Source organism: Dunckerocampus dactyliophorus, chromosome 12 (genome assembly GCF_027744805.1).
Source record: "Dunckerocampus dactyliophorus isolate RoL2022-P2 chromosome 12, RoL_Ddac_1.1, whole genome shotgun sequence".
Classification (NCBI taxonomy): Eukaryota; Metazoa; Chordata; class Actinopteri; order Syngnathiformes; family Syngnathidae; genus Dunckerocampus; species Dunckerocampus dactyliophorus.
Window position 1 is genome coordinate 29,291,633 of NC_072830.1, and position 23,131 is coordinate 29,314,763.

Below are 23,131 nucleotides of genomic sequence, written 5' to 3' on the forward strand. Positions count from 1 at the left end.
GCATGACTTAGAAAATGTTATTTGCACAATATCACCTTCAAGCACCTGTTGCAGGTGGCTACGTCTGCATTAATTTAGCAGCAAAATGAGGCAGCGATAGCCTGATAGTTTTTCGGTGCGGTTACTACGGTTTACGTCTTACATTTTCAGGTACACATCCCTATTAAGAGGTAAGTGTATGATCTATTTGATTGTCCTGATTTGGATTTTTTTTAATGAATCGCACTTCCACATAATCAGTACAAGAGTTTCTCCCTCCGAGGGACACAGCAGGAATTTGGAGCAGACGACCAAGATGGATATAAACGCTGTAAATCAATCTTATAGAACAATGCTTTAAAATCCCCCAGCAACCTGACACCTGTGCTTATATTGATGCGCGATGTCGACAGTGGAAATGACCACATGTGTGACACATTGTTCTCCTCTGCAGTTGTGTAATGAGGGTTAACGGCTATGTGATTACAGTCCCTCCCCACAGTCACCGCATGGTTGCTGCAGCACAATGACACTGGTCATCGCATGCATATAAAGAAGGCAAAGACAACCACCTGCTTGGCTGTGAAGAGAAGCAATCACATGGAAAGCCAGGACACACACAGTCAGCCTCATTCACTATCCATCACCCACACAAACAATACACACAAACAATGATTTTGTTCCAATATAATAGGCACACACTCACGCAGACCAATTAAAAAAATGGCACCTCAAGGAAACTACACATATTATAATGAAGAAAGAATTCATGTTCACATGAGCACACATACATGCATGTGTTGCAGTCAGCACTGTGAGGTGAGGCAGCCCCATCTGCATGTAAACCCATCTGTGTGACTTTGTCCTGCTCGCTGGTTAACACCGTGAGATTGGGTCCCTGCAAATCCACCTGATGCCTGTCTGTCTCACTCTGTCTCAATTCTATCTCCTACTTTTTATTTCTCACATATCTCATTGTCCACTGCTCGCCCTTTTCCTGAACTGCTTCCTTCGCTCTCATTTCTCAAGGCGCTGCATTACACAACAAACAGCAGCCCAGATTATAGTCGGTATGGAATAAACGGGAAAAAGGATCAAAAAGCGAGGATGGATGCAGGGGACAGGGAGCGAGAGTGCGGGCGAGGGGTTGCTGATTGCATCTCAGCTGTCCTCACTGTCAATCATGGCGAGCCATCACTCATGGATGTGACTGCGGTCCACTTGTTGTCTGGCTCGGATGTGTGTGTGTGTGTGTGTGTGTGTGTGTGTGTGTGTGTGTGTGTGTGTGTGTTTCCAACACACACACATCTCCTGACAGCTACTCTCTTGGTGCTAAGCGAGACATCGTTCATCACAGAGGAGACACAGGCTGACAGAAAACAGAGGGCACCAAGGGATGAGGCCCACCTTCGGCTGATGACAAAAGCGCTGATGAGGAGGAGGAGGAGCACCACGCTGCCAACCACAGACACCAGTAACACCGTCGAGTTTGTTCCATCACCAATTATAGGAGCGGGCACTGTGAGTGAGGAGGGAAAAGATGAGTGAAAATGAGCAAGATAGCCTGTCTTTCAGTCGGGCTATCCACACAGAAACGTAAAGTATTCTTTCGTTTCAGCCTCTCATCCACACGGGATCGGCATTCTAGGTGACCTGAAACGGTATTTTTTTGAAAATGGCTTCCAAAGTGGGAAAATCTGAAAATGCCGGCTTGTTGTTGCCGTGTAGACAGGCAATACGGGAACAATGACATCACCGACCCACCGCCGTCACGTGACCAGAAGTGAGCTTAGACGACAACCCAACATAATATCTGAATATTTTGTTGTCTTATACTCCATAATGACTCAGAAGTAATTCCACTTCTCGTTAGTCTTGAAAAGCAGAAGACGACGGACTTATGAGCATACGTTCTTTCTTCTTCTATGGTTTGGAGTATCACATGGTTGCCAGTTCACAGCGCCAGACGTAGCTGTGCCTTGTGTATTCAGCGCTTTCACTCAGTGATGCGTTCCCGTCTGGATGCAACGACATACTAATCTGGCACAGTGTGGACATTACTTTTTTTTTTTCAAACCGCCAAAAAAAAAATCCCAAGAACGTTCCTGTTTGGATAGGGCCTCAGTGACACCTCATGCACGCTCTCCATATCTCCTGAACTCTCCACACACACACACACACAAACCTTTGTTTTTTACGATTCCCCCATAAAGTCTCCGGCTGTGTGCCTCATTGAAAGACAATGACAGCCCATTAGGATGTGTGCTTGACCATGTTATTATCATGCACTGCTGTTTGGATCTGCATCACAAAAGGGACACCTGGCCCCTCTATCAGTTCTCTAACCGTGCACATCATAGTATGGCTTTCAGTTTTTCCAATTTCCCTTGTGCTGTTAGCGCCGGCATATTCTGTGCTGTCGAGACACATCAATCCTCAAACATTAACCATATTTAGTATCTTTCAACAGTTTTGGACCTGAAATTCAACTGGAATGCTGCATGTAAGTACTATCACTCATCTTAGTTTGCATTTTCGAGGCTTTAATGTGATCACATTTTAACCTGCCTACAAAAATCAAGAACATAGCGATCAGCAGTATTTCAGTCAAAATGGTATCATTCCTCAAAAACTCATAAAGGTTGAACCCTTACTGGCACACCCGCTGAGGCTCCTTGCAACGTGAATAATGGCGACTCCTCAAGTTGCAAGTCACGTGTTGCAGTGCAATCGTTTATCTTCCATACGCGACAGCTATATCGTGACAAATGTCCCTTTGATCAAACCGTAATGTTAATGGTTTAATTGATTTTGAACACGCATACAAGTTACATAGGAATGCATCACATAGTACAAGTCACAGTTCCACATGTCCAAAAAGGAAGCAAAGCTTATTTAATCCTACCCCCCCTTCTCTGCTTCGCAGCACTTCATGTATTCCAAATGTAGTCTTTGCCAATTTTAAATTCATAGGAAAATGAAAGTCAGTCATAAAAGATGCTATCATTGCAGGATTCTGCAAAAGTGGGTTCTGCCTTGCATAAATGCCATGGCCTAAGGGGCTCCACTCACCAGAGTTAGTCATGAACTCAAAAGGTCCGCTGCATTCACCGTAGCCGGCTGCTGTGCGTGCACGCACATGGAACACATACGACGTTAGGGGAGTGAGACCCTTGATGTCTGCGTTTCTGGATGAGGTTTTTATGATCCTGTAGCTTTTTTCATTCTGGTCCTGCAGGGGCAAGAAAAAAAGTCCAATACGACACGGGAAACAAAGAGAAAACAATACTTTTACAAAATAGGCAAGGTTTCAACCACTTACCTTTTCATAGTACTTGACCTCGTACTCAAGGATCACCCCGTTGGCTCGTTCTGGGGGCTGCCAGACCAGCGAGATGGTGTGTCTCGTGATGTTCTTGGCTTGGACAGATGTTACCGGGGAGGGAGCTAAACGAGAGAAAAAGCAATTTAATCCTGCTGTTTTCTACTATTCATTCTTCAGTGTTTTCAGCCTTGCAGACAATAAGTCTGGTTTCTGTTGCCCTCCTAAATCCCCGGCTCTTTCATCCTTTTGAGAAAGTCATACAGTGGGCCACACCACAAGGCATTTACTTGTGTTGGCTTCTATTTAAAAAGCAGTACGACCACATAGCTGGATTGACGAAATGAATGCATCGCAGTACTCATGGTTGAAATTCATAAAAGTGATCCAATTTTGCTTCAGATGACACTTGCCTCGAGGTAGTAAAATAATGACAACCTTCATTTTCAGCATATCATCAGGTCACCCTGGGAAACCATATTATGCTACAAAACCCGCCGCAGAAAGCAGACAAACGATCACAAGACTTTTGCCTTTTTTGTCTTCCAGAGAGCAAATCAATTGGTTTTCATTAAAGCTCCACTGAGCGATCTTATCATGAACCATTTCTGCAGCAGCTGATAATGAGGCCATAATTCAAGCAACAGAGCTATCTGCGTTCTGCCGCCTTTAACACATGAAGGTTAAAGTAAAGATAATGGCTCACTCTCAAGCCCTACCTCCAGTGTGTCACGACTGCACAAATCAAACCTCTATCTTCAGGGAGCTTGCCAACATTAAAATTGGGTCATACATACCCAATATGAGAAAAATCAATGAGTGGAGAGCAGACTGCTGTACAACGACTTCTCACAGGGCAGAACAAAGACCTTAGTGAGACAGGTAGACTTAAGGACCAGAGATTTAACATCACATTGCGACACCTCAACCAACCAAAACTTCACTTTCCTCTTCTCTGGCCAGGCAGAATAAGGAGTCCTTATTTGACCGATACGTCTCAGTGACACTGTAACCTTCCTGAGTCCAGGCCATCTGTCTTTTAAAACACTACAGTGGGGTGATTAATGAGGGGTTCACCATCCACCGATCATGATTGCATTATCTATGATATTATATACATTCTCATCACTTTGACCAGAGGCTCCAGGGAGGCGAGCATTTAAGCTTACGCTAACAAAACCCTGCTTTTAGCCGAGGATTGAGTTCAAACAGGCCTGGAATCTAAGCACCGGCCGTGGATTGAGTTTCAGTTGTGTAAAGAAGCAGCAGGAGTGGCACTTTCAGCGGGACTCGTGGGAGCTGAGATGGAGATGAAGAGGTATGGCATTGCAGACATCTCCTGGTAAAAGGATTAACCCAAGGTTGTGTCATCCTATTGGTCTAATGTGTTGCATCTCTGTTAAACAATTAGCCGGCAGCCATTTGTACCCCTCGATCAATCTTACCCCGTCTGAGAGAGACAATTTGAAGGCCCCCGTGGGATTGGGCCCGGACACTCCAGCTAAGAAAGAAAAAACCCACAAAGGTCACAGACCTTCATTCCACTCAAGTAATCCACACATCTATCTTTCCTCCCAAGATGACAGATATGGCCATTTAATTGTCTTCTGCTTCTCTTGGTGCATTTTTATTCCTCCTTCACCTCATGTGAGGATGAAGATGAGTGGACTTTTGAGTGGTTCCTCCCGAGGTTTCCTTACACGAGACGGCAAGTTTACAAATAGAGATGCTCATACTGGCTTTTTAGTGATATATCGATATTCATATTCATATTCATATATCGATGTTCCAGCGCTTCATTACCAATACCGATATCAACAGAAACCGATAACGGCAGCAGCTCCTCCCTCAAGCAAATGTCGTGTAATGAACACATGCCACTGTATACATTTCTCATATGGACACTGTTTGTATCGCTTTCGGCAGAAAAAACAGTACCAATATCGGTCAGCTGACAGTATCGGACAACCCTAGCTACAAACAGCACAGACAGGAAAGGGGTTATCCGTCAGCGCCATGTTTTATGGCTTAGTGAAGAAAAATCACAGAAATTAACAAAAAAGCTGATAAATGGACAAACTGGAAATACTGTAAAACCAAGTCTATCTTGATGAGCGACTCGGGCAGCGATTCGGGGGGGCGGAGCCCAGTACCTCTCATGATAAACTGGGTGACATGACACATTGTTTCTTCCTATTTCCTGGGCGTGTTGGAAAAAAGCAATGGGCCAATCAATGAGCTGCATGCAAATCCACACACTACTTGTGAAAGACATTCTCACTGGGTTGTGTGTTGTTTGTGAGCTTTTACACGTTTGTTGATCGGTGAGTTTTTCTTCGAAAGCATACTAATCATTGACTGCTTGTGCTACAGTATGTGCTGTTGTGTTAACATTAAAAAAGTAAGACTGAGGAGCACATGTGGTTGCCAGATTGAAGCCAGGCTGCCAAACTGGAGTCCCCCGGTTTTGCTGCCACCAAAAAAAAAAGTTGGACAGGGATCTGTATTTCACAGAGTCAAGAAAATGGCTTCTGCTTACAAGATCTGTTACCAGCCCCTGAAACGGCTGCTTCCATCTCTCCAAACTCATTTGCACATTTGCCATCGAGATGGAAACTCACACACGTGGGCTGATGAACCCCCCCCCCCCCCCCCCCCCACCCACCCCCCCCAACATACGCATGCTTTCTCTTGCTTGAATTCCCAATTAGTCACCTACGTTTGCCAAAGATGGAGTATAGATACATAAACACCTCTACGGTTTTCTCTTTGGTCACAATATACACATACAAAGTTCTTGATCCCATGAAGGGAGAATACACGCAGCCAGGGGTCAGTTCAAAGCTGGGCCAGCCACCCTCCCGCACGATAGAGTTACACACCCGACTGATTTATGCTAGTGGAATTGTTCATTTGAAGGCAAAGAATCTGACTCCTTCATACACACACGTCTGGTTCCAGACTCATGCACACGCAATCAACAGTGCTAATGTGTTAATTTTCTCTTGGCGTGCCTCTCCACTGAGCTTCCATCCATCCTCCTCACTGTCCAAAATCCATGTGCGTTCCTACATTCCAACCTGCCAACCTCACCTCTTCCTTTGCGACTGAAATTTTAACTTTTATGGGAAGGCGGAGGAGGTCGAGCCGTCTTTTCCACAGCAGTTATAAATCCTAATAAATCTATCATAATAAATGCATAATCCACCATGTCTGGATGAAGGGAGGCTGCACAGGGAGGGGGACAGCCACAGATGACGCGCTGCATTACCAGAGGCTGAAACCAGAGATTCCAAAGCCTCTACTGAGCATTAACAGAAAGAAATCCAATCAGTCTGGAGATATTCTCTTTAACACACACACCCTGGCACACACAAGAGACATGCGCACATAGGGGACATTGTTTAAGCAGCAAATGCAGACTGTTTCTTCATTAAAGCATAAACAGACTACACTATATCTCACGTTTAGCATCCATACAAACATCAGCACTTCCAGCTGCAAGCTCCATACAGCAAATCATTGGGAACGGTTGTGAAACATGCAAACAGCCAAAAGAAACATTTGTGTCGTAAAACCTGGAGGCAGCAGATTAGTCTAGAGGGATGTCACTTTGTGAGCATCTTAGTAGATTCCACGTGTGGGATTGCACTCGTTGGATTGTTTTTTTCAGTGCACAGAATATGTCCTACTGTTGCGAACCCTCGGACCAGACTCTAGGGTGTACTCCATTGCAGCTCCTACACATGGCTGTCTGGCAGCGCTCTCAGCTCTCTCACAGGCAGCACAGCCATTCATCTCTATCTTCCTGACCCCGTCTGATAAATCAAGCCACTGTGTCCTCAAATTGCTGGTCCAAACCCCATTCAAGATATTCACTTTTGCCAGGGATGGAAATTAGTGCTAAAAAAGCGACACAAAAAGGGCACTTAGCTTGCCACCCAAGAGAAGAGCAGTAAAGAAGACCAAAGTAATGATCGGCTTTAAGTGGTGGTGAGCAGGGAGGGATGACGAGAAAAGACCGGGGTCGTAAAATCCATTTGCACAACAACCACCAGTTACAAAATGGCTAAATGACAAATCAACAGGAGGCTCTGAACGACCCCACGGGTTTACAGGGCCCTCCTCCCACACTGGAAAGGAGATTGCATTGACGGGCATATTGTGCTTTAATAATTGCACAAACAGAATCTAGCAGCATTTGTAATGGAACCTCCGTGGATCGATACAACTCATCTAATTCATAGCGATAGCTGTAAATATAGCTCTTGTCCCTCACAACGTGCATACTATTGCTCAGCTTTAAGTGAAATACTGCAGAAAATCAGCACACGAAAAGGAATCCATCATTCTCCACATCACCCAGCTGCCACCCAAATGAGCCACATCTTCATGTTTCGGTAGGCAGATTACCTCCCAAAAACAGTACAAAGATGTGCTCTGTCACAAAGAGCAACTGTTCATAGGCTCTTCCTCAGCAGTTGTAGGAATTCAGTAATCTCCACAAGTACTTGTATGTATACAAAGACATTTCCAATGTCGTGCATCTACAGTATCTATCTGGATTGTCAGAGGGGTGAACTCTATATTGGTGATTCAGTAAATTGGGTCAATCGGCGTTACCGATGCCCATTTGGGCTGACATTGTACATAGACATTTATTGAACAGCTAATCAATACAACACTGAGTGCATATGGATATGGGCTGTACAGTACACGTTCACTGCCTATTACATTTACCTATGGGACATGAGCCACCTCAGTTCAAAGATGTGGTCTCTGAAACAGCACATGGACACATCAGCTTTTTGGATGGGTTCCTTCAACAGTACGGTCGGAACTAAACACTTCCCCTTAGGCTCTTTAATGACACCCCCCTCCTACAAACTCAATCAAACCATGTCTGATCAGCTTACCAGCCTGGTTGGTGGTGACGGTCACAGACACCGCCTGTTCTGGCCCGGGGCTCTGTGGCGAGACGCCATTCACCGCCCACACCTCAAAGGTGTAATTAGTATGGGCCTGCAGCTCGTTGATGGACACCCTGGTTCCCTTCAGACTCAGCTGCTGGGGGCTAAAATGGATGGCGTTTCCACACGGTTGACATCGCCGCCCGTCGGGGCCGCAACGTTTGCAAACTACGTTGTAGCTCAGATCCTGGCGTCCTCCGGAGTTCCTTGGCGGGCTCCACTCAAGGTTGACAGAGGTCTCGTTTACATTAGAGATGAGATGCAGCGGCGCCGTCGGCGGTCCTATGGAGAAAAATGACAAAGTTGGTGGTTAGAATAAAGACCGTTGGGTCAAATACTAAGCAGGTACCAAGTGACACTAAAATGCAGTTGTGGTTGCTGTTGACGGTGAGACATTTTTCCTGCAACCCGATATTGCTTCCAAGTGACACATTTGTGGCAGCTAATAATCGGTGAAAACCTCTTAATAAAACAGCTATTCAATTCATAACACAGGAAACCCATTTATGTCAACAACTCGTCTATGTCGACAAACTCATCGTTCTAATATACACCACTAGGTGCTACATGGACACGTCTTCAGTGATGAGCTGGGGGTCATAGGGGGCTTCTGGTCTTTGATAATCACACATCCTCGCCCGGCAACCCAGTCAGGGGTCATCAGTCCTCGAATTGTGTCCAAGTGGCGCACTACTCCACTGATTCCCCTCCGAATCCAAGCCACTTTGGTCTTGATGGCTCTTTTGCACAGCTGACCTTTTACACCAAGGAGCTTGAGGGTTTGGTGTAATGACTGGCCCGCACAACCCCAACACCCAACTTCCACTGATTCACATCGAGCTTTCCAGCTTTTGCTTCTGCACTCCGACCCCGGCTCTGCGTACTTCCCCCTTTTACTCTCATTTGCCAAGCCCGTCTTCCCAAGGGACCGTAAGCTCCACTAGAAAAGGTCCTGGGGGAGCTTACTGTTTTATAGGCATAGTTTTTAGCCAAGGCATACAACAAAATAACTGCAGCAGCAAATGAATGTTAAAAAACTGCTGTTGTGTCAAAAATCCTTCATTATCCCTCATTCTCCTTGTGTCTCTGGCAAAAGACACAAGAAATTCAGTAATCTGAAGCGAATTTGGGGGGCTAAAGTGAATTAAGTGAATTCCTCTTGGAGATAACTCAAGTATCTATCCATCTATCTAGTAAATGTGCAAGCAAAGGCTAGTTTCAGTTTTGGTTATGTCGACAACCAATTATGTCGACTTGAGTTTTTTGTACAAAAAGCTACAAAAAAGCTACACAATCCAATATGATCCATTACACAAATTATTAATTTTTTAAAGACAATATTGCTCAGTTTAAGAAAGCAGAGAATTATTTGACAATTTTACAATTGGAGGTTTGCACCATGTGTCACACTTTAGGAAAGGGTGATATAAACAACATACAATAGAAACAATATGAATATATCGCCCTATCGCGATACCGCATGCTGATAACACAACCGAGTCGTATCCTGCAAATTTTAGAGTGACAAGCTGCAACAAGTCATCTATGTAATGTAGCGCTGTAGCTAGCCGCTCCTCTAAATTACTAATCCTTGCCTCCATGGCGGAAAATAAGATAGATTTCTTACAAGTATCTTTACACTGGAGGGTGACGAATAGCTAAAGATACGACAGGGAAGCCATGCTAACCATCAAGCTTGAATGTAAAGTAGAGAACCCAAAAGAAAAAGAGCTTCATTAACAGAAGTCTATCGCGAACCGCGTAACAACGGGGAGCAATTAGTCATGAACAGGGAATTAAAAAGTAGATTAATAAGAGTCTAGAGCGAGAGTAATACAAGGGTACAAAGAACTCTTAATCTTTATTTGTTTCTATAACCTACTCGTAATGAATGTTTACTCATTCAGCTAGCAAGTTCATAAAACAATATGATCCTACACCCAACATGCATATTTCTGAGATGTGGAAGGAAACCGGAGTACCCGGAGAAAACCCACGCACGCACAGGGAGAACATGCAAACTCCACACAGAGATGCCCAACGGAAATTTGAACTTTGATCATTTCTACTGTAATCAAACACCATATCATGATGTATCTCGTTATCGCAGTAGGCTGCAATGTATATCACCATCTGATTTTAGGCCATATCGCCCATCCCTAATAAGACTGTGAGGGGTTTCTCATAGCTTACCCTCTTGTGTAGGTGAAATATACTGTACCCCTTCCAAATAATACAGTGTGCCTCGAAATGTCTGTCAAATATAATCACAGTTTTTAAAAAAAGAGATTTTGATCCTGTGTAGTATCACATCGGATTGTACCAGTGTACCAACTACACTGAGTGCATGTTAGGTATTAAATTGAAACATGCAATGTTCCCTTTTAATGTCTGGTCTATCAAAGCAAGGGAGGATCCACTTTCACCTCTGTTAATTAACCAAATCCAATCAACCAACAGATTTCTTCATACAAATGCAAATATGAATCAGCTGGAGATGGCATGGTGCCAAAGCCTGCATATAACAGAAGGTCTTTGTGGCTGCCACTCCAAAACTACTGGCCAAGTCCGTGTTGCACCTTGCTATTAAGCCCCACCCCACCAGCCTACACGCTAGTTTGATATGCAAGAGGGAATGCAGACATGTGCCACAGACTCCTCTCATCATCAATTTCAATTTACATGTAAGCGCCACTGTAATGAATGTGTTTTTTCTGTTGCTTTCAAACATAAGACTTGGTAATTGACTTAACCCCCCCTCCTCCCACTCTATGTCTCTCTTTGACTAATGAAGCGCTGGCGAGCACACTGGAGGGGATCGATGCACGCTGAAATATGAAATCCAGTCAGTTGGCAGACTAATCATTTTGCAAAGGAAATTAATTATCGGTGTTATTTTTAGAAGAGTATGATGACAATGAAATATGTCACTGAGACACTGAGAGCACTGAAGGGGACGGACGATAGATGCCCAGAGGAGGTGTATGTGAGCGTTTGTGCACAAATGTCGCCACGCAAGAGCCGTTTTGGAAGCATTGGTTGACTGGATGTGCACGTGCAACTGAAGAATGGGGCAAACCATTTCTTTCTGGAAAATGATTATTATTGAAGAAGCCGGATGGGACAGAAAAGAACGACTGGCAGTGTTGCTAATTATAAGGAACACTCATAGCGGCAAAAAAAGATGAACCACATCTCACTTCTGTAACTCTTAATGTGTCCATTAAGAGTGCGTCTCATTACTGTCTTTGCTTGCTTCAAACGCCATTTGAACCATATTCGACTGCACCTGTTGCTATCCCAGAATGCACCGGTGGGCAAGTGGGAGAGCTGTTGGCTTTGAGTGGCACTTTGTAATTAATCCCGAGAGAGTGTGTGGCAAGGGGAAATGGATTGCGGGCCAACGTCCGCTCAAAATGGCCTTAACATGCATCGTCACACTTCCAAAAGTTTGTTCAAAATAAAGTTTGAGCTAAAAGCTTTCCCCCTCCTCTCTTTTCCATGCATTTATGGGCAGGCAATTTGCTCAGACCATTAGTTCTTTCTTTCCTGTCAGCCTATGCTTCATCTGTCTTTCTCATTTTTACTCCACTTTCTGAAATGTCTCTCCTTCCTGCTTTCCTCCTGTCTCTTTCTATTAACATTCGTCAGCTGACTATTGTGCAGGGCTAAGGTAGAGGGCAGGCACAATTAACCAAGGCTCAACCCCACTACTGCAATCCACAGATATTTTCAATGCTTCACTCGAGTCTTCCCCATTATATCTTCTCTACCCAGCCGCCCCCCGTTTCCTCCAAACCAAACCACCACTAAGAAAACTGGGAAAAATCTGAGAAACACATCAAGGGCCAAAAGAAACCCCGAATTGTAGAACACCCCCTCCAACCAGCAGGCAGCGGAGCAACCGGCTCCCACGGGTGTCTGTCCATGGCCCTCATTACCGCGTTGTGCTGAATGTATGTGTAGCTTTACACAGCGATGTGTACTACATGCATTGCTAGTGTCACTGCTGCCGATCACTCCTCCCCCACGCCATGCGGCTTTTCAACACAACAGAGGGGGAGCGATGAAAACACACACAGGACCGGACTTATTTCCTTATCATGAATCATTTTTATTATCTGTTAGTATGATTATGTATGATTGCACCACAAATAGGAAGTGAACCGTTCCGTTTAGTTTATTTATGTATTTATTCAAATTCTATTTTCTTGTTTTTCTTTTCTTATCTTGCCTGCCTTGCATTGATTGTTTATTATGACTTTATTATGATTTTTGGAGAAATGCTCAAAACCTGAATTTCTCTTGGAGATGAATAAAGTGTCTGTCTGTCTGTCATAAAAAAAATTAACACACTTTAGGGTGTTGTTTCCTCACACGACACTGAATAAAGTGTCAAAATCATGGGATGTAAAGTGGTGTATGAGTGACAGGTGTAATTACAGAGCTCAAACATTCTCTGGTGAGATGGAACAAAAAAAACATAAAGAAAGAAGCCACGACAAACAGGGTAGTAGGATAGCTCAAAGATCAACTGCTGACCAGCTGGCGAGGAGGGGTGCATAGGTCAGAATCTTGCGAATGTCAAGTTCCTTGCGGTAGAAACGGGAACGCAGGAGATTGCGCCGCATTATCCAATCAAAGCAGCCAAGTAATGAGCCATGGCAGCTGTTGCTTGTAGCAGCCACAGTCGAATGCCGCACTGACTAACAGGACAACGGGGACGATGTCAGCTCGTAACTCAATACGCAAGCGAGGCCACATAATTGGCTTAGAAGGATTTAGGATTTCATTTAACAACACACTTCAATATTAATTGGTGCATTACAAGACATTTGTAATAAATGTATTTAAGACTCACATAAAAGATTCACCACGCTGTTATCAGCAAGTAAACATCTGCATTTCACTTCAATTTGTATTGGCCAAAGTAAAGCTTAACTCTATATTTCAAAAAGATAATTATATAGTTAACTTTGTTTTCTGCAGAAATGCTTCACTTTGGTCATTTTAAGACGTTTTGTAAAGAAAAAAAATAATCAAGTTATGAAGTTTGGCTCCTCTTGATGGTATCTGAGCACAACTGCATGAAAATGTAATGTGTTATTATCACTGGTGTTGTTGTTATTAGTAGTATTATTAAGTATAGCTTGCCATAATTCTAATTCCTAATCAAGCATCGCTTGATTTTGCGTGTTTATCAAACTCCAAACAAAAAATACAACCTTTCGGATTGTTTCGGTTCCAAGAGCCTCGAGATCGGGCCTCTCATCTGATTTAATTAAATGCCGAGTTGACTGATGAGTCCACCGGAACTTGACAGCTCATTGGGGCTGAATGGTGAGCCAACTATGAGCAAAGTAACTTAACAGATGTTTTAGCTGGTAGAAATTGCTTTATGACACATACTCAGTCATACATAAACATCTGTCATATGGAAGTAGGATTGCTGTTCTTTGGAGCAAAGGAGAGCCTTTTTTTGTGATGTGGGATTCTTTTTCGTCTTACTTTGTGTACATTTCTACCAGTATGAACTCCAACTAGCATGACTCAGGGGGGAAATGGGATCTCAAAGGGAATGAGTATCATGAGAACGCATGATTGTCAATAGTATTTGTTACGCCAATCATTGAGAGTTTGGCGTGGAGTAATAGAATGACTGACTAATCAAGAAAGGTGAAGGCATAGAGAACAAAAAGGATTGTCTTTGTCTCTCATGTTCTCCTCCTGTTTTGCAAGGACTGTGGGAAAACAAAACAGGAATGTGGCGGTTTATACTGAATTTGGATCTCGTGCACCGTGACTGATCACTAAGTACAACCTAGAATCAAAACACACCTTCCACAACAGGCCATGCTAGCGTTATGCATGTGTAGAACTATGTGACGGGCTAATTTAGGTTAACATTGCATTGGACACATCATTTATTACCATGGACAATGTTTTTAAAAAGCATTTATATGTTAGTTATCTCCATTGCAGTTGTGTGTGCATTCATACGGGCCTCCATGCCTGGGTCCAGATAGTTTGTAGATTCTAAGGCAAAAATTGCATGTTGCATGCACTGTGAATGCATTTACTTACGAGTGCAGGGCATGGATGCTGGGTCCGTTTCGGAGCGGAAGTATCCTTTGTCGCAGGCACAGGAGGTGGAGCCCTCCCTGACGGAATAGCTATGGAGTGGACACTTGGAACAGGCACCATCACTGGCCAGAGCCCGGTAGTAACCAATCTTACAGGCTAAAAGAGAAAAAGAGAAATTTAGTTCATAGATAATTAGATCGTAGATCACTGTGAACAGTTGCCAGGACAATGCAGTTGCCTTGGATAGTCATTAAAAAAAGTCTCTGATGATCCCAATTCCCTTAAAGGGATAGTTTGGATTTTTGGACACTTAAATGACCCAGCAACTAAGCAGAACTACTTTCCTCGTCACAGAAATCCGACCAGAACTGGACTCGCGGGACCAAATGGGGGAGTAAGGCAGTGCTGAAATAGTCCACTGTTGATGGGGATGTCATACAACTTCACGTCATAAAATCCCAACTATCCCTTTTAGACATGACACTAAGAGACAATCATTAACTATTTAGCACTTGACAGGAGAAACAGTGAGTTTCTTACGTGCGTCCAACACAATCGTTTTTTGTCACTTTCAATCGTCAATGCTTCTGCTTGTTCCCAGTTCCAAAGCACACATTTCAATATTAAATTAGAATACAAAGTGCACACTCTCCTTTGAAACAAGAGAAGATCGAATGACTACAGTTTTTTTACACAAGAAAAAGTGACAATAAAACCACAGCTGTTGGCGCATTGGCGTACAACTTTACAGTATTCATAAATAAAGGACAGCACTTGGCAAACCAGGGGCTCTGCTCCTCACATAAATAGTTTTTTACATTTCAGGCCACATATCTCAATCTGTAATGGTAAGGCTAGTAACACCCCTTTTGGCAACAGTAGTCAGCTTTCTCTTTCGTGACAGTTTGATTGGGAGGGCTCGTTTTTCAAGGAGTTTCTCCATCGTCTTTTTGTTTGTATATTGGCCAAGGGAGTCTTGTATTTCAGCCCAACTGCTGAACCAGAGGAGGCAGACAAAAGAGCAATTCTGTGAAAGGTGCAGCACATGCGGTCACAACACCGATTGGACCAAATAACCTGTCGCTCCAGGAGGCTGCCATGTGCAGTGAAAGGTATTGAGGCAAGACAGTTGGTGGTTTGGGTTTTGGTCAAGTGGCATTATGGTGATGTAAAGATCCTAACTGGAGACTCGTTGAAATACAAGCAACAAAAATAGCACTCTTGCACGCAGACCTTAGCCAAGGTAAAAGAAAAAACAACTTGGATCAGCATCAAAGACTACATCCTTATAGATACCCGACATTTAAGAATAGCTCAGGAGTGTTGAAAAATGACTCAGCAGTGTAAACAAAGATAAAGATCGTACATCCACAGAATACACACAAAACTAGTGGCTTCTTCGTCAGCCCACGTATCAACCAACAAAGTTTTGTGTGTAACTAGTTTGTTTTCTTTTTGGACAATATTAATAATTAATGGGCCGCACGGTGGTCTAGTGGTTAGCACGTTGGCCACACAGTCACTGTCTGGAGATTGGCAAGACATTGTTTCGAATCTCCGTTGGGCATTTCTGTGTGGAGTTTGCATGTTCTCCCCGTGCGTGGGTGGGTTTTCTCCGGGTACTCCAGTTTCCTCCCACATTCCAAAAACATGCATGTTAGCTTCACTGGCAACTCTAAATTGTCCATAGGTATGAATGTGAGTGTGAATGGTTGTTTGTCTATATGTGCCCAGCCATTGGCTGGCGACCAGTCCAGGGTGTACCCCACCTGTCGCCCAAAGTCAGCTGGGATAGGCTCCAGCATACCCCCGCGACCCTAATGAGGAGAAGCGGTATAGAATATGGATGGATGGATTAATAATTAATGGCAGCGTGTATGTGACCGCGAAACAGCGAAACCTGGAACGCCGTAAAGCAAAGACCACAGTTTGCAGGGGTAACGTGATCCCCTGCATGAACTGCATACAAGTGCTAATCATGTTTCAAATCAGTGCCTATTCGCATCTGCAACACGTATAATTCAAATTGTACCAGTCAACTGACATTCCAAAAGATACAAACAGCGCAGGAAATCCACAAAACCATGAAACTACTGGGAGGAGTTTGAGGGAAGTGTCTTGAGGGCCACAATGTCTCCTCTTCAACTGCTGGATTAAGGTAGCACCGTGAGCTGGGCTAGCTGCCACCTGCTGAGCCTTTCTTCTCCCAATTGGTTCATCAGGGCAAAATCTTCGGTAACGCTAAGCAAAGGGCCTCTTTGATTGTGGCCTTCGGGGTGCGTGGAGCCTCTGTTTCTTTTCTTCGCAGTTGCAAAAAAGGGGAGAGATTAGTCGGGAGGTGCTTCTTATTATCTCTCTATCTTTAACGCACAGTCTTCTGCGCTGGAATCAGTGGTAAAGACACTTGGGATTGGTGGGTATTGTTTCAGGGATTGTGACCGCTTTAGGTGACAAAGCACATGGCTGCTTTAACGGTTTGTACATGTGCGCTGACCAGAAAAGTGCCTGGAGTTGAGAGTGGGGTCAACCAGCTGTTGGAGATGATGCCCCCCAGCAAAAAGCCGAAGAGAGAGTTAATTGAGTCCCAAGTTTCACAGCCTTTGGGTCTGAGCCTCTTTAAAGACACACGGTTTTAGGAGATGCTACCTCAAACTGTGCACGGTTGATGAGTTTTTTTGCTCTTCAGTTATTAAGCCATCCCAAGCTGATCCTTGAGCCCCCACGGGGTAGTCCAGAATTTTTTGCACCACTTGCAAATCCCTGTTTGGCATCTGACACATGTCTTCTGTGGTTTTTAAACACTACATTTTTGAAAATGTGTTTAAAAATGTGACGTCAAGATGTGAGGGATTGTTTATAGCAGAGACTGCCCTGCAGAAAGGAACAGCGGAGAGAGGTGGTTGATGTCTAAGTAAAGCTGGGAAGTTTGCTTCCTATTAGGAGAGGGAGCGAGTGCGAGGGAAGAGAACCGCAGCAGTGGGTGGTCTAAGAAACCGTGGCTTTAGAGAGGAATCTCCCTTAAGAGTCGATGGATTTATTACTGTCCAGGCCAGCGTGGCAAACCCATATCCACGCACAAATAGAAACACTCCAGAACATGCTTGTATTGCATTTCTTTATGGATTTGATGACCACCTTGCCCCTTTCCACAGCATGTTTTATATTGTGTGCTTTTTTACCAAGTGATGTTCTATCTCTGTGGGCTTCCTTCCAGACACCTCTGGTTTGTCAGGTGCCAAATCCCTTAGCTGAGAGATCAAAGGCAGACAAAAGACTGGTGACTTATTCTATTCTGAAAAGCCCCAAAATCCCTCATAGTGTGGGATGTCACATTCTTCTCCCTCTCTCCCCCAGAATCTATTTCATTCATCCAATCCTCTTCATCTTTTCTCTTTCTTTACGGCTTTCTCCCACCACGTCCACATCCCGCTTCTTTGCAAAGTAACGCACATTTGGAGGAAAGGGGGGTATGATTTCTGATAGTTAATGAGTAGTTTTGTTTGTGTCGGGGAGTGGGGTGCTGGCTGAATTAGTCGCACTGCATGAGGGGAGCAAGTAGACAAAACAAGACAATGACAGAAACAGACAAGCACGTAAACTAAAACCCAACTGGGTTTTCCCATGTGGAACCAGCCTACACAGAAGGCTTTGAAAAGTAATGGATGCCAAATAAAACATCAACCATCAACCCACGCACTCACCCACTGCAGCCCACCATCAGTGACCTGCATGCAAAGTATAGGTAAACTATTCTGCAGCCTGGATAACAAAGCATTCAATACACCAGGCACTAAAAGCTGGACAGAAAACCTATACAACAAAAGTCCTCCAGAACTCAGGAATACAACACCCGTCACACAGCACTCTATAACCTGGCATGCGAAAGCAGAACAATCCCCTCTCTTCTGATAAAAGATGAGAATTAAGTTGAAACGGCAGTGTTTCCCTTCTCTTTTCATGACTGTGCTTCATCTTCCTCGAGTGTTGAAAACCCGTTCACTGTTTTTTAGTCATAACAGACAGTGAACGCACTTCAGAAGAGCAGTCAGAAGCATCGCCATACAAAGCTGCTCTTTCAAAAAAAAAAAAAAAGAAGCGATCGGCTTTCAAGACCCGAGGGCACAGAGAGCCTCTACTCTTGAGAGGCCACTACTCGCGAGTCAAGATGACTTTATGCCATATTCCTTCTTGCTTTTGTGTCTCGTTTATTGGTTTCTCTCCAAGTGGATTCTGACAGAATTAGGGTTCCTATAGTACTTTGCTTACCCTCTGGGTTTACCAATCTGTATCCAATCTTGGATAGATGCGCTGCCTATTTTGACATAGATGGATAACACACAACTAGCACATAGATCTGCGCCACTAGTAGTAGGGATTACTGACGATGACTAGCTGTTGACTGTTAGCATCTGCCATAGGAACAGCAGGAGAGTGGAGCAGGTTACCTCATTAATCCTGTCACTCTGGGTTATTAATTGCCTCCGGCCCTGACGGCGACATACAGCCACGCGGCCACGGAACTATCAGTGTGATGGATGAGGGACACACGGCCACCGAAGCTGATCACCATGATTGATGACGCACTCTATACACATCTTAACCTTGACCTGACAGCAGGCAAGTCTAACATTTTTAGAATCATCTTTTAAGATGGGAAACTTAATGAGTCAGTAACATGTCGATGTTATTAATACTAGTGTTAATTAAGGCCAAAAACAGCAGACAGAAAGGTTAACAATGTTAATAACATTCTTTCGATAATTGCCAAAGTTGTGCTGGTGCTAGTCACGACCATGAGCTTCAATAGCTACTGACAGTTTTTTGTGTCGGATGAGTTTTCATCAGACATTGCACTGAATAAAATGTCTGACTGCATAAAACCACAGAATCAATGAGCTTAGCTAAGAAAAAAAAAGTACTGACAGTATTTGATATTCTTAGCTTGAAACTGCAGTGAAACATTCCGTACCTTCTCTTTTGAAAAATAATATCCATACATAGTTTATACATAGTTCTCTTACACCTCTCTCAGCAGATATTTATCAAGAATGCACTGGGGAGCCACCTCACATTGTTTTGGTGGGTGCATAAACCAGCAAAAAAATGAAATATTGTTCAGAAGGCTTCCTGCGTACCAAGCACTCCACCTTCGTATTGACACGTAGGCCTTAACTCCCAATTCCTCTAGTCAGGCACTAAGAATGTAGTACAATAGTTACATCACAACAATCTAAAGTAATCCACCCAGCCTCTTGAGAATGAGACCACTTTTTAAAATATAGGACACCGATAAAGTGGGTACACCCTGGTCTGGTCGTCAGCCAATCGCAGGACTGACAATCATTCCCAACATTCACACCTGGGGACAATTTAGACCAGGGGTCACCAACGTGGTGCCCGTGGGCACCAGGTAGCCCCCACGACCACATGAGGTGCCCGCAAGCCTGCTTTTCATTCAGGTTTTCAGTTAATAATGAAAGAACAGTAGAAAGAAATGCATTGTGAAATACAACATGTGAGTTGTAGACACCAGCATTTTGTTCATGTTCTGGTAAAACAAGCATATTCGCTTTGTTTGGGTTTAAAATAAGCTCTGAAAATAAATGTTACAAAAATGAGTAGCTCTTGGCCATCTTCATTTTGTAAAAGTAGCTCTCACAAGGACAAACCTTGGTGACGCCTGGTTTAGACTGTAAATTTTAGAGTCTCCAGTTAACCTACAGTACCATGCATGTTCTTGGACTGTGGAACGAAGCTGGAGTACCCTGAAAAAAAGCCACACATGCACGGCATGTGAGCATGCAAACTCCACACAAAGCTGCCCCAATGCAGATTCGAACCCGGACTTGCACACAAAGATAACATCATACACACAAACATAACTAACACAGAATCTACGCAAACTTCTTCCAACTTTCTGAATCAATATCTGCATGCAAACACATCCACCAAACACAACTTGTATCAGGCACCGCCCACACGGAAATGTTCCTGGGAATTTTTATTTTTGGCGGCTTGAAAAAAACTTGCATCCACACTGTGTCGGATAAGTAAACAGTTGCATCCAGACGGGAATGTATGACTGGATGAAAACCATGCAATACATAAGGCACGCCTACCAGCGGCGCTGTGAACAGACACGCAGGCAGAACGTGTGACCCCCAAACTATAGAAGAAGAAAGAACACATGCGCATAAAGTCCGTCGTCTTCCGCTTTCCAAGGCTTCTCTAGACCTAGGACGAAGTGGAATTACGTCTGCGAGTCATTTTGGAGTATAAAACCAAAAATACCAGTCTAATTATTCAAATATTTTGTCGACCTGCCACTTCTGGTCACGTGACGGCAACGGGTAGGTGACGTCATCGTTTTCAGAAAGCAGTGGCTTATTCGTCAGAGTTTCCCTCTCTAGAAGCCGTTTTCATAAAATACTGTTTCAGGGCACCCAGAATGCCGTTTCCATGTGGATGAAAGGCTGAAACTATAAAACACTTTGTAATTTTGACCTGAAAACGTTTCCGTGTGGACAGCCTCTAAGCCATGTAAGGCCAGCAACTGGGGCAGCGGAAGGCACAGAAATTTTGCCAAGGTATGGTCTCGGGGGGGGAGTGAAGACTAATGGCACACAGGTGGATGTGTGTTTGATTAGGCAGTACAGCTAAATGCGTTCCTGCCATTGTTTACAGTGAAAAGAGCTGCATCTTAATTCAATCATAAACAAACCAAACAGAGCGGTAGGAGGTAGATGAGTATGCCAATGTAGTTACACTGGGGGACACACACGTCGGCAACAGTGGAGACAGCCAAACTGCTCGACTCTCCACATATCAAGGAGAATGGGGCAGGAAAAGGGAGGATGTGTGAGAACACACACAAACACACACTAAGAATAGGTAAAGGGAAGAGGAAGCGATAGGAAGGCGCTCTCAAAGGGGCCTCATATCCAATTTTGTAAACAAACGTAAGCCACATGTCGAGCTGCAGCACAGACGCATAACAAACCACTGCCCAAATAAAACAGTCACATATGGGGTGACTTCACTTTGCTTCTAAATAAACTTTATACAGCATATAAAGTCATTGCTAACTAAATATGAACAGCTACGCCTGTCATAATCGCAACTGATAGTAATCAATAAAACCTAACCTAAATGAATGAATACCCTGTTTGAACTCCATAACCCACTGCATGAAAGTTGAAGACATTTCTGTCCTGAAAAAGTAGTAGATCAATTACAAAACAAACAAATCATCAACATCGACATCTGTGGGTATGTCTGCAAAACCTGCACAAGCACACACGTAAATCCATCCATCCATCCTTCCATCCATCCATCCATCCATCCATCCATCCATCCATCCATCCTTCCATCCATCCATCCATCCATCCATCCATCCATCCATCCATCCTTCCATCCATCCATCCATCCTTCCATCCATCCATCCATCCATCCATCCATCCATCCTTCCATCCATCCATCCATCCTTCCATCCATCCATCCATCCTTCCATCCATCCATCCATCCATCCATCCATCCTTCCATCCATCCATCCATCCTTCCATCCATCCATCCATCCATCCATCCATCCATCCTTCCATCCATCCATCCATCCATCCATCCATCCATCCTTCCATCCATCCATCCATCCATCCATCCATCCTTCCATCCATCCATCCATCCATCCATCCATCCATCCATCCATCCATCCATCCATCCTTCCATCCATCCATCCATCCATCCATCCATCCATCCATCCATCCATCCATCCATCCTTCCACGTATCTGGTTCAGCCTATCCCTGCTGACTTCGGGCAAAAGGTGGACTATACCCTGGACTGGTTGTCAGTCAATTACAGGACACATTTTGAGACAGTCAACCATTCACACTCACATTCACGTCGTTACTAAGTGGGGACTGAGTCCACGCTGCCTACAGCCAAATTGCTAACTATGATACAGTATATAACTATCAAAACGTAAAACTCCCACTTGTCTGTGGTCCCAGAAACATGTTTAATATGATCCATGTCTCAGAAGTGGCTGGGTGGCTTTTCAGCAGGGTTGGAGTAGGTTGACTTAAAGGAAGGTATTTTTAGGTTATTTGTTTACGTAATCTACGTGGAGCTTGCAGACGACAGCCTGTCTGGGGCCTCAAAGCACCTTCCATTGTGCATGTGAGGGTGTGCATGCCTCTCAGTGCACTTTGCAGTTCATTGTGTCAGTGTGTCCATGCATTTATGAGTTCTGTGTATGTGTATGTGTACGTATGTGTTCCTCATTGTACATAAAATTGGTCTTGGATCACTTGTTCCTCAAAAGTTCCTGTCAACCCGGTGACTGTTGACTGTCACTGCTTTACCCTTTGACCTCTTCTGATGTCAATCTTCACAACCTCCACATTTCTTTCCCTGTTAAAAGGCTGAGGTCATTGCTGTTGTGGAGGCATACTCCCTCAGACTTAAAATGGTTCCAGCTCATGTTTGCTTGGTATGGCTGCAGCGCACACGGAGTGTATGTGTGTGTGCGTGTGTGTGTGTGTGTGTGTGTCTACATTGTCGATGATGTGTGTCACCCTTAACTTTCCCTGTGGGTGTAGTCTTGCCCTGCCCAACTTCTGGCTAGTTGAAAGTGTCCTTCCAGTGGATCAAGCTAAATTGTGATTGACTGGTCATCTGAGTTTAACCTGCCTGTCACCCAAATTAGCACACAACACACAACAAGCAGTACAGGAAATGGATGGATGGAGTCCCAGACTTCACTCTCTGCATTTACTTCA

The 23,131-nt window shown here is 44.1% G+C and overlaps 1 protein-coding gene across 2 annotated transcripts in view; it reads right to left on the reverse strand.

The window, feature by feature from the left end:
- Positions 1-23,131, reverse strand: part of epha4l (eph receptor A4, like) — a 55,126-nt gene that overhangs the window by 17,667 nt on the left and 14,328 nt on the right. For both annotated transcript variants that reach the window (XM_054794086.1, XM_054794085.1), the window contains exons 4-8: positions 14,356-14,511; positions 8,218-8,553; positions 3,302-3,426; positions 3,052-3,211; positions 1,387-1,498 (exon numbers count right to left, since the gene is read on the reverse strand). In XM_054794086.1, coding sequence (XP_054650061.1) covers positions 1,387-1,498; positions 3,052-3,211; positions 3,302-3,426; positions 8,218-8,553; positions 14,356-14,511 — 889 coding nt within the window. The remainder of the gene's footprint in view (positions 1-1,386; positions 1,499-3,051; positions 3,212-3,301; positions 3,427-8,217; positions 8,554-14,355; positions 14,512-23,131) is intronic.